Genomic DNA, 13,227 nt, shown 5'->3' with positions numbered 1-13,227 from the left:
GTGTGTGTTTATATAGCGCATTTATTTTGTATGGCCATACACCCAAAGTGCTTCACAATCATGAGGGGGGTCTCTCCACACCACCACCAGTGTGCAGCATCCACTTGGATGATGCGATGGCAGCCACAGGACAATGGCGCCAGTGCGCTCACCACACACCAACTATTGGTGGAGTGGAGAGACAGTGATGCAGCCAATTTAGTGGATGGCGATGATTGGGAGGCCATGATGGGTAAGTGCCGATGGAGGGAAATTTGGCCAGGACACCAGGGTTACACCCCTACACTTTTTGAGAAGTGCCATGGGATTTTTAATGACCACATAGAGTCAGGACCTTGGTTTAACATCTCATCCGAAAGACGGAATTGCGTCAAAACCTTATAACCAATAAAACAGCTTTGCAACTGAAAAGCAACATTTTTTAGGAGTAACAAGGTTACATAATAACTCTAACCCTGGGTTTTCTTATCGTGTGTTGCTGTTCTCTGATATTTTATATGCACTCCATCCCTGTTGCCAGTTGAAGTTTGTGGCAGTACTTTGGTAATTACTGTTATCCTGACACAACAATTTCAGGACCCAGCAATTCACCTTCTGTAGTGTTCAGTATGAGTGAATGCTCAATGTCTTTTTTACGGCAGTCTGCATTCTTCCATTCAACTACTCCCTTAGCTTACTGGAGCTCCCTAGTGGTTACTGGCCTGGTATTGCTATTTTGTTCTCACAGGAGTAAAGGAACTCTTTCCTTCTCCCAACACATTTCTCTCCTTGAGGTCATAGTTTTATGGTTCTTACAGCATCTTGTTTGCCTACGCATAACCAAAGTATACGGCCCAATCTGTCTTGGTCTGGCGAAATCTAGTTGAGGTGGTTGTCAATATCAACTTACTTGCCATTAAATCTATTCTTTCAGAAGTTATGATCACTGCAGCTTCTAGATTACTCTATTAGAGTTAGAATCCTCCAGCCTTGAATCTCCCAGTGCCTCCAACCTTACTTTTCTGGTGCATGGACGTCGTCCCTCCATTTAGTCCAGATCCAAAACCATTTGAGCTGTCAGCTTCTCCTTTGACCACTGCAGAAGACATCCCATAACCTCAGCATGAAGACCAGTCCAGAGTCCACTCCTCATCTGGATGCATTGGCTTAGATAGAAATTGTAGGTTCCCTTTTTAAGCCTCCTTAAATAAATTCACCTAATGGGCTCCCACCAAAACAACATTGTTGGTCCCTCCAAGTCTCAAGTCCTATGCCGTCCATGCCAGACTCTAGTCCGGTAGTACACCTAGTCCATTGCAGGTCTGGAGGCCTTACTAGTGTAGTGACAAGCTGACTATGCCACCATCTAACAATGGCAGGAGAAGCCTAAAATACTTTGTAGTGTGCTAAGTCAGTGGTCCTCAACCACTGGGCCACGGACCTGTACCGGTCCATGGATTAATTGGTACCGGGCCACACAAGAAATCATTAATCATTTCTGTTTTAATTTTTCTTATCTGAGTCTGATAATTTATTTTGAAAAATTACTGTATTCGCTCGTTTACATCTTTGTCACTTGAGCACCCAAATTTAACCCATAAGCAACAAAATGACTATGAAACAGGCGTCTTTAAAATGTTTCTATGCTAAGGGAAAAAAGCCCTACCCAAGGATCTACAACCCATTTGTCAACAAATCAGGTAAAGCAACCATGTCTGTGCAAGAAGATAAACTGCTGGAGATTGCAAATGATGGCGGCTTTTAGGGGCTGTTCACATATTTTCTAGAGTTAGCACAAATTCGTCATTTCCAATGGAGGTGCGTGGCTTGGGTGCACAAGCATGGATGAATGCTGTGAGCGCACCATGAGTCACATGACAATAACTGACCAATCAGCTTCAGCTTGTATGGAATATACACATTTCGGTCGAGTATTATCTCAACACCCAAACCTTTTTTTCATAAATAAACTTGTATCAGAGTGACAGCAATGTTTTGTCAGCTTGTCATCTTCTGAGAAAACGGTTGATGGTCGCCTAGTAACCTACAAACCATCGCCACCTCCCACCCCCTAGTCCACAGTAAAATTGTCAAGCGTTAAACCGCAAAACCACTCAAATTGTATTAAAATATAACAGTTTTATTGTTTCCAAATGGATGCGGTAAAACACTGGTTAGTGTTTTAACAGTGACAGTTTAATATAAGTCATAAAAATTTGAAAAGATATAAAACTCCCTTCACCAGAAGGGTTGGGCCTGGCCTTGTACACTACTTGCCACCTGTAAGAGAAAGAAGACAGAGTGAAACCCACAGCTTGCACTGCAAACACACTACCACCATTCTTAAAATGCCACAATCGTGTTGGGATGCAGGCCCAGCCCTGTACAGAAATCATAGAACATACTGTAACACATATACATACATACAGATGTACAATGTCCCAAATTTTGCTTGCCAATCTGAAGCCAGTTGTAATCGTTTGTTTGTAGTGCTCGGACTTGGCCCGTCCTGGTCCACAGAAAACACCTTATCCATATCAAGACAAGTATTGCTTACCAAATTACATGACTCATGACCATTCAAAAATGTCAACAGGGCAAGAGGTTTGGATTTACCAGTAATTCAGCACTCTTACACAGCCCATAGGAAGCAGAACAAAGCTAAATATTCCACTTTGTTGGAACAGATCAACGATTAATAGATTACCCTAAAAAGAAAGGAAATAGCATAAGCAGAGCGTTGTTCTATCATACCAATGCTACAAATCACCAGCCTAAGCTCCCACATACCTGTATGAATTAGTTTTAAAAATACTGCACATTATAAACTGATGCAAAAGCAACCCAAATCCTCCCTGCACTGCCACCACGAGTCTTTATATGCCTGTAACAAGTAAAATTAGCAGGTAGTTGTTTTATAATAATATAGTTATGCCGCCCTTAGTCACAACGCAAAGGCTGAGGTTTCTTTTCACAGATGTTTAATGCACTTATCCACACAGATGCTGACATCAACACTGTAGAACTTAATTAGTACAATAACAACATCAGACACATTCACATACATGAGAATTAAGCATACAGTATAACCTTAAAGTCATTATTAAACAAAAATACATTCACATACCACTTTGGCAGTTTGTAAACTAAGACAGGAGGGGTGCATCCCTAGATTTTTGATTGGATGACTTATAACTCACACAAGAAACCTTAAATCTTGCTGTTACTTCCCTGTTTCATTTTCATGCAAGCAACCAACCCAGAAGTGATATTTTTTCTAAGCAAGATGGGAATGAAATTAAAATGTTTAAAAACTTTTAGAAAAACTATATTTTGCTTAAATAAACCATAGATCAGAAAATAAGTAATCATAAAATTATCAAAAATTGAAAATTATACAGATTAAACTATTCACAAGTAATTGAAGTAAACAAGTTTTAAGCACACAAGCACCATCTAGTGAAAATACAATATCACTGCTTTATGACATCAGTTACAATTGTAGTCCCTACTGAAAAAAACAGCTTAAACCAGCCTAGGCTGGTTGGCTGGTTTTAGCTGGTCGACCAGCCTGGTTTTAGAGGGGTTTTGGCCATTTCCAGGCTGGTTTCCAGCCATTTCCAGCCTGGACTTAGCTAGTCAGGCTGGAAAATGACCAGCTAAAATCAGCTTGACCAGCCTAGACAGGCTGGAAGCCCAGCCAAAACCAGCTATGTCCAGCTTAAACCAGGCTGGTCAAGCTGGTTTTAGCTGGATTTATTTGGTCATTTTCCAGTGAAAATGACCCCTCTAAAACCAGGCTGGTCAACCAGCAAAAACCAGCCAACCAGCCTAGGCTGGTTTAAGCTGGATTTTTCAGCAGGGGTTCTAAATGCCACAGAAAATCACTGCCTAAAACTCCAACATAACTACGAAAGTTTTGAGCCGCCATGTGTTTAACACAGCTGCAAAAGACCAACCAAACTTTTCTTTCACTGCTGCGACCCTTAATCATGCTTTGTCACGTGACTTGCTCCTCCAGCTGAAACTCATTATGAGCAAGACCTTTCCCACAGTAGTGTCATCTCCCATTAGCAGTTTAGAATCACTCCTTCCACCCCTGCATTTCTTGCTTTACCAATGCAGGTCTTGTCCAGCCTTTTGTGCCCTGTCCTATATAGGCAAGATTGATAACAACAACTGAGTTAATTGGCTGCTTCAACCAAGCTGCAGTACAGAAGTTGTGAAGGTACGCAGATCATCCTAATCATTATCAATAACCTCTACACTCACTACTACTAAGATTTCTTGCTTTTTTGGAAAGCATCCAAGAGGTTTATTACCCAAATCAGTGTTGATAAGTTTACAAACACAGAGCAGGACACAGTTTGCTAGTCCACAGTGGGGAGTGGCCTCCATTCTGCTTGCAATATATATAGCTGTATAGAGAGTGAGATTAGTTGATAAAGCCAGACTTATGATCTTTAAACATGGCAGCATTAAATGCATGTAGTGCTCTTGTGACAGGGTCCAACCGAGGCTTGGGTTTAGAAATGATCAAGCAGCTCTTGGAGGCCCATTGCTCAAAAGTATTTGCTGCATGTCGTGACCCTGATGGGCCAAATTCTGAGGTGAGTTTTTAAAGTGAGCTTAGGACAGAAGATAGCTTAGGAATTTGGTTGATCATTCATGCTATCTTTATCAATTAGGTGCTAAGAGAACTGGCTAAAAAGAATCCAGATGTTGTCACCCTTGTGAAGCTTGGTAAATGTGAATTTGTCATTTGTCTTGTTTATAGTAGGGTGAAATAATATCACTTATGACTGCTTTTTTTAAAAATGATGTTAGACATTGCTGATCCATGCAGTATCAAGGAATCTGCCAAGAAAGTGGGTTCTTTACTGGGGGAGAAGGGTTTGAACCTGCTTGTGAATAATGCTGCAATCTTGCCCCAAAAAACCATGCTGACTGCTACTGTTGAGGACATGCACAATGCCTTCAACACAAATGTGATAGGACCTTTGTTTGTCATCAGGGTAATGTGAAGCAATTTTTGCTAGTTAAAGAAATCAAAAACCTTACTTTATTTCTTGCAATATCTGAAACTCTTGGTTGTGGATGTGTTAAATCAGGAGTACCTGCCGTATCTGCGAGCAGCAGCTAAAGCCAATGGCAAACCAGGGATGTCATCTGATAAAGCAGCTGTGATAAACATCTCCACAGATTCTGCATCCATGAGCATGATCCCATCAATGGAAGACCCATTCCCATTCTTTCCATACAGTATCAGCAAGGTATGCAAGAATCGTAAACTGTTCTGACTAAAAAGAAAGTTCACATTTGTATTTGTACATTTTATATGAATTTATATATTTATATGAGATATTTGGAAATTGTTTTATCCTGAAAAATGTCAGATTGTTTTATTCAGAAAAGTGAAAAAAAATTAAAAGTTCAAAAAAACTTTAAACAAGCTGTGTTAACTGTATTTCATTGTATTTGTTTATTGGAGAGGTGTCTGGATGCAAACCTGGTGCAGTGCAATCTGAGCTGCATTCAGTGCTTTTTAATCCGCTCACCTAACCCCACCCCTAACCATACCCCACACAGTGACATCACTAGCTCCATTGCATGCATTGTATCTGACATTGCATCACTGAGATATGCAGTCTCAGCTTGCATCATCAAGGCTGCGTTCAGATACTATTGGTTTGTTGACTGTTACACACTCTGAGCCAGCACTGTCTTAACTAATGTGAAACAAATCAGAAATCTGCCGTGTGAACAAACTTTAAGTCATGCATCTGTGTTTATTTTAGGCAGGTCTTAACATGCTGACTGTATACACTGCTAGAGATTTAAAGGAGGACGAGATTCTCTGCATTTCTATTCACCCAGGATGGGTGAGGACAGACATGGGAACCAATGAGGTAAACCTAGATTTGTATTAAAAGTTGTACATTGTCGAAATATAATAGTAATAATAATATCAGGCTAAGACTTTATTTTGATGGTTCCTATTGCACATTTTGTTAACTAAAATTTGCATTACAACTACATGCCAAATAATTCTCATTTGAGTATTAGTAGACCGTCTGCTTAATATCTGTTGATACTGCTCCTTCAACAGACGTAACTCTAACCCTATATTCTAATGCAAATTAGTTGGCATGTAGATGTGATGTAACCTAAATTCAACAAAATGTGTTAAGGGACCATCTAAATAAAGTTATACTAATATCAGTAATATCAATAGGCAATTTGTAAATAAATGTAAAATCGGCTTAGTACTTCAGAGTTAAAGAAACACTTCATATTTTTGAAAAAAGGCTCCTTTTACAACTCTTCTAATTAAATTTTAGAATGGATTCAAAAATGCTACAATGATACAATGGATCCCACAGTAAGACCAAAGAACTAAATGATTTACGGCCAGTGGCTCTCACATACTTAGTGATGAAAGCTATGGAGAGCATTGTAAAAACATCACATTATCAAAGCAGCTGATTCTTTGATGGATCCTCTTCAGTTTTTGAGAGTTTTTGTCAATAACGTTTTCTCTAGTCTTAGTTACAGCTCTACTGGCTGCCCCCAGGGCTGTGTGCTGTCACCCCTGCTTTTTATCCTGCGTACTGATGATTGCCGATCTACTTTGCCTGACAGCCATCTGGTCAAATATGCTGATGACACAGTTCTTGTGTCTGTTATCGGATTCTTCTCAAAGTTATGAATCTGTTATACAGGAGTTCGTGGAGTGGTGTGATTGCTCACAGCTTATCTTGAATGTAACAAACCAAAGAGATGGTAGTGACTTTTTCTAGTAAGCAGAGGGATCTGGCTACATCAGTTACCACATACATTCATGGAAAACCTGTAGAGCTAGTTGAGGAGTATAAGTACTTGGGTACCATTTTCGACTGCCAGCTAAAATTCAATTCTAACACTGAGGAGATTCTTAAGAGGTGCCAGCAGCAGCAGTATCTCCTAAGGAAACTCAGTTCCTTTGGAGTCTGTAAAGACATTTTGTTGTCCTTTTATTATTCTTTTATAAAGTGTATTGTCACATTTTCCATTTCTTGTTGGTTCCATTCTATTAATTTACAGAATAGAAATCGGCTACAAAGTGTTGTTACAGTGTGTTCTAGCATTATTGGATTGCCTGTTAGATCTCTTTGAGGCATATGTGATCAACAGACTCTTAGGTTAGCAAGAAAGATTGTTAAGGACCACTCACATATTCTCCATTCAGCATTTGAGGTGTTTCCCTCTGGAAGACGATGTCATGATTGCCATTAATCTATGTTGAGAGATCGCTGGTGAACTACAGACCCATAATGAACTACAATTCCCTACATTCCACTTTGCACACACTGGACTCCATTTTTATTAATCACACACACAGCTGAAACCCGTTATCATGAATTGTTTGGACTATAAATACATTCTAAGTATGTGAGTTCATTATGGAGTCTTTGTATGTCATATGGATGTTATGATGATGTTCCAGAGTCTTGTTTGAGTTTTGTTTGTTTTTTCTGTTTGTTTATTTGATACTTTGTAAGACTTCATGAAGACTGTATCATTAAAACTGCACTTGAATCCTACCTTTTGTCCTTGTCTCATCATCGCCCCGTGACAGAAAGACTCCATCAATATGGATTCAGCAGATGGAGAAATTATGCGCTTACAGCAAGTAATCGCTCTATTGAGCATTATGTGAAGAAGTTTTTGCTACTGGCTCCAAGATGCAGTATGGACGATTTGTGTTTGATGATGTTCTTCCAAGGAGGACTGTCAGATCCAGTCCGTTCTAATATGCCAGAATTTGATGCAGACTGGGGCCTATATTTGTATATTGAGTTTGCACTCTTACTGTCGGGCTCTCCCTTCTGGGTCACTTATGTGGAGGAGAAATACCCTCAGCAATGCAGGATGAGAAGTGATCAGCAGGATCTTGTGGCGAATATACCTGCTGTTCAATCCACAAGTAAGAGGAGGAAAGCTAGACTCAAACGCCATGCTTACCCCTGATGGTTAAGTCCACAGTCTGTAATAATAGATCCTTCTGTGCTGCTTGATTGTCCCTTACAGCCAGAAAGATCGGAGGCGCCACCTGAGTCCCACGAAAGGCCGCAGCCGTCACCTGAGTTGCATGAATGGTTGCCAGAGCCGTGTGACTTCCCAGTGCTGCCAGAGCCGTGTGACTTTCCAGTGCTGCCAGAGCCGTGTGACTTCCCAGTGCTGCCAGAGGCGTGTGACTTCCCAGTGCTGCCAGAGTCGTGCGACTTCCCGGAGCCGCCACCAGAGTCCCACGAAAGGCCGGAGCCGCCACCAGAGTCCCACGAAAGGCCGGAGCTGCCACCAGAGTCCCACGAAAGGCCGGAACCGCCACCAGAGTCCCACGAAAGGCCGTAGCCGCCACCTGAGTCCCACAAAAGGCCAGAGCCGCCACCTGAGTTACATGAATGGTTGCCAGAGTCATGTGACTTCCCAGTGCTGCTAGAGCCGTGTGACTTGTGAGAAAGGTCAGAGCTGCCACCCGAGTCCCACGAAAGGCGGAAATTACCACCTCCAGAGCTGCCAGATCCTCAGTCACTTCCAGAGCTGCCAGATCCTCAGGCACTTCCAGAGATGCCAGATCCTCAGTCACTGCCAGAGCTGCCAAATCCTCCAGAGCTGCCAGATCCTCAGTCACTGCCAGAGCCGCTGCCACTGCCTCCAGTACTGCCAGAGCCGCTGCCTCTGCTGCCAAAGCCACTGCCGCCAGTACTGCCAGAGCCACTGTCGTCACTGCTGCCAGAGCTGCTGACGCATGAGCTTCCTGAATGGCCGCTGCCGCCTGAGCTTTCTGAATGGCCGCCAACGCCACCTGAGCTTCCTGAATGGCCGCCACCTGAGCTTCCTGAATGGCCGCCGCCTGAGCTTCCTGAATGGCGGCCGCCTGAGCTTCCTGAATGGCCGCCGCCTGAGCTTCCTGAATGGCCGCCGCCTGAGCTTTCTGAATGGCCGCCACTGCCACCTGAGCTTCCTGAATGGCCGCCGCCTGAGCTTTCTGAATGGCCGCCACCGCCACCTGAGCTTCCTGAATGGCCACCACCTGAGCTTCCTGAATGGCCGCCGCCTGAGCTTCCTGAATGGCCGCCGCCTGAGCTTCATGAATGGCCGCTGCCACCTCCTGAGCTTCCTGAATGGCCGCCACCGCCGCCTGAGCTTCCTGAATGGCCGCCACCGCCGCCTGAGCTTCCTGAATGGCTGCCAAGGCCGCAGGACTTCACAGTGCTGCCAAAGCTGTGTGATCCATCAGGTCCATATGAGCCGCTGATGCCTGCTGAACCTAAGCCCCCAGACATACTGCAGCCCCATGCTCCAGGCCCTCCGCAGCTCCTGATCGACCTAAGTTCCATGCTCCAGGTCCTCTGCAGATTCATGCTCCAGATATGCCTGAGTTTCATGCTCCAGGTCCTCCGCAGCACTATGCCACAGATCCATCTGAGTTCCATGCTCAAGGTCCTCCACAGATTTATGCTCCAGATCCACCTGAGTTTCATGCTCCAGGTCCTCCGCAGCCCTATGCTCAAGATCCGCCTGAGTTCTATGCTCGGTTCTCCACAGCTCTATGGTTCAGATTCAGACTCCGATTTATTGGATTGGTCTCAGGCCCTCCATCCCTCCCCCTATTCCGCCTCCGCTCCACCTCCCTCTGGGACTGTTTTTAAGAGCGTCAGGAATCCGCTCTTTAGAGCGGGGGTACTGTCATGATTGCCATCAATCTATGTTGAGAGATCGCTGGTGAACCACAGACCCATAATGAACTACAATTCCCTACATTCCACTTTGCACACACTGGACTCCATTTTTATTAATCACACACACAGCTGAAACCCGTTATCATGAATTGTTTGGACTATAAATACATTCTAAGTATGTGAGTTCATTATGGAGTCTTTGTATGTCATATGGGTGTTATGATGATGTTCCACAGTCTTGTTTGAGTTTTGTTTGTTTTTTCTGTTTGTTTATTTGATACTTTGTAAGACTTCACGAAGACTGTATCATTAAAACTGCACTTGAATCCTACCTTTTGTCCTCGTCTCATCATCGCCCCGTGACAGACGATTTCGTTGCATTGTGTGTAGAACTCAGAGAAGGAGAGCCACTTTTGTTCCTAAAGCGATTCTACTTTTAAACTCCAAAAAGTAACACTCTCAAACAGTAACATATTTCAAGATGCATGTTAGGTATTTTTAATTAATATATTTGTCAGTATTTATTGTTGATATTGTCATTTATCTATTTGTACATTGTGTTTTGTGTATTAATAATGTTGTTTTCTTTTGGTGCTGCTCTATATGTCATGAATTGCCCCTAGGGTACAAATAAAGTTTTTTAATTTGAATTGAATTTGAATTGGATTGACAGTGGGCCTGGTGAGAAAAATATTAACTTAGTTTAAACAGATCATTGAATCAAATTAGAACATTACCATCTTGCGAGTTTTGAAAATCAGCTAACGTCTATCAATATTAACAGCGTGAGGTCACGCTAGTTATATTAATGGACGTTAGCGGATTTTCAGGCACTAAGTAATTTCTATGCACCTGCTGCAGCCAAGGTGTGGCAGCAAAGTTCCTTGATTATTACACCTTCATTTTTAGCTCGTAAATTTCTGTTTGTTGTTATGTAACTATAGACGAGGTAAGCTTTAAAAGGAACATTTATGAAACTCTTGGGAATTTCTTTTTAGCAAGATGGTACTGGTCTAATCCGGTTCAATAAATTATATTAGGCTAAGCTAAAAGTGTTCCAATATTCCAGTCTTCATTTCATAGGTCTGGTTGAAATTGTGAATTCAAAAATGGTAAAATCTCCAAAAGAAGAACCTAAAACAGTTGAAGTGGAGTAGATATTTTTTTGTGAAAGAGCCAGACCCAGAATAGAAAATTAGGCTTCAAACACAAAAAGCACAATGATAGTCTCTGTTTGACGACATTACAATATTTAAATTTAATGTAAATGCCTTTTCTTCCACCAGGCAACACTCAACACCAGAGAAAGTGTGGAGGGGATGCTGCATGTCATTGGCAGCCTTACTGAGAAAGAAAGTGGTGGATTCTTGGACTACACTGGAAAAACAATGCCCTGGTAAAACAGAGGAACAACCAGAAACATTTACATAAGTTTATCAAAAGGCCAATTGAGATGCATATTGTTCCTGTAATAAATGTGTTGATAAAACATTAATAAATGTTCATGATAACCTCATTCTTATGTTACGTAAAATAAAGCAATCAAACCAACTTTTTGAGCAATACAATTTGTCATTTTCTATTTAAGAAAATAATAAAACATGATATTTAGTATGTAATTATAAGTGACAATATTGCCTCTGCATGCACCTTAGCAGTCCCTTTTACATGCATACTTGAGTACATGGTTACACAACTACAGTACATGTGTAAGTAGTATGTAACTACAGTGGATGTACAAATTGGTGTATTGTGTGTAATATGCTCCTCATCCATACTGCTGTTTCTTACAGAGTTTCAGTAGGCATTTAAAATCAATAAGCATCCTCTGTATACTGTACAACCATACACAACCAAAAACATGCTGCATGACCAGTCAGGCACACCAAGCATGCAAATATCTTGCCAGCACCATACTTGTTGTCTACCAGTTCAAATGAGAGGGGCTTGAAATATCCTGCTGAGCTCATTCATAAAAAGCAGAATGCACTGCTGAAATGATCCAGATTTAATAGGCATTTAATGCAGTTGTTAAATTACTATAAAGTTCACATTTACAGTTTAATTAGCATGTAACATTTCACTTTGTAAGTGACAAGTTTTTGTGAGTTTATCATGTAACAACACTCATTGCACAAAACAGCAACCATCACACTTGTGAACAGTTCCTGAGGAGTAAACAGGTAAGTATGCTGTTAATAAAATGTTGCTCAGAGGATTGTGTTTTACAAGTTTTTTACTGTTTTACACAGTAATTTGTGACATTTTTACACTATTTTATGTGGACAGTTTACGCAAGTACATTATTATTAAAGTACTGCATGTAATATTAGGTGTTGTGGTAGCACTTTAGTTTAGGTTACAATTCACGGTATTAATAAACCAATAACCAGCACTTCTAGCTTAATAGACAACTAAATGGCTGTTTGTTAAGAGCTAGGAAGGTGGAAGTTGGGTTAAAGTATTAGGTGGGATTAAGGATGCAAAATAAGATCATACTTCATAACTACTAATGAACAGTTAAACTTGCAATAACAGGCAGGTAATAAGCCAGTAGTTGTGAATTGTGACCTAAATCAAAGTGTTACCGGTGTTGCATATTAGACAGTGACATGTAATAATTTTACACATTATAGTAAGTGGACCATTTCTGAGAAGTTACCATGTAAGTACACTGGTTCACAAGATGCAAACTATTTTATCATTAGTACTGCCAGTCTAATTCAGAATTCACAAATGCATAGTATGCACACAGCAATCATTATCATGTCTATAAGGTTTCAGTGTATTCCAACAAAAAAAGAATGTAGTGATTTCCAAATATACTTTGACTTGTATTTCATTGCAGACAATATGAACACAAAATATTTCATGTTTTATCTAGTCTGCTAAATTTCATTTGTAAATATACATCCTTTTCTGTAATTCAGACCTGCAACACATTACAAAAAAAGTTGAGATAGGAGCAATTTAGGGATATTAATCAGATGGGTTGGTGATAGTAATTATGATTTGTTACAAAAGCAGCATCCAAGAAAGGTTTAGTCCTTTATGAGCAAAGGTGGACAGAGGATTGCCAGAAAAATGTGAGAAACTTACTGAAATGTTTAAAAACAATGTTCCTCGAAAAAAGACAGGAAGACATTTAGATTTTTCACCAACAATGGTGCATAACATAATTAAAAGATTCAAGGAATCTGGAGAAATTTCAGTGTTTAAAGGACAAGGGGGCAATCCTAAGATGACCTACCATGACCTTCGATCCCTCAGGCGGCACTGCATCAAGAATTGTCTTTCAACTATAAGCGATATGACTACATGGGCGCAGGACTACTTTGGCAAACCTTTGTCAAGTGCCACAATACGTAGTTACATCCACAAATGCCAGTTAAAATGGTTGTGCCAAAAAGAAACCCTATGTTAACAGTGTCCAGAAGTGCCGTTGACTTCTATGGGCTCTGAGGCATCTAAGATGGACCATCACACATTGGAAATATGAATCAGTATTTCAGGTATATTCGGA

The 13,227-nt window shown here is 41.1% G+C and overlaps 1 protein-coding gene across 1 annotated transcript; it reads left to right on the top strand.

The window, feature by feature from the left end:
* Positions 1–4,432: 4,432 nt before the first annotated feature.
* On the top strand, positions 4,433–11,255 carry zgc:112146 (uncharacterized protein LOC550426 homolog). Its single transcript, XM_056452265.1, has 6 exons — positions 4,433–4,589; positions 4,668–4,722; positions 4,807–4,994; positions 5,091–5,252; positions 5,778–5,888; positions 10,991–11,255. The coding sequence occupies exons 1-6, from the start codon at positions 4,449–4,451 to the stop codon at positions 11,102–11,104; spliced, it is 771 nt and encodes a 256-aa protein (XP_056308240.1). The 5' UTR covers positions 4,433–4,448; the 3' UTR covers positions 11,105–11,255.
* The last annotated feature ends 1,972 nt before the right edge of the window (positions 11,256–13,227 follow it).

The sequence above is a fragment of the Danio aesculapii genome, chromosome 3 (assembly GCF_903798145.1).
Source record: "Danio aesculapii chromosome 3, fDanAes4.1, whole genome shotgun sequence".
NCBI classification, from domain to species: Eukaryota; Metazoa; Chordata; class Actinopteri; order Cypriniformes; family Danionidae; genus Danio; species Danio aesculapii.
This window is presented reverse-complemented; position numbering and strand designations above follow the sequence as displayed.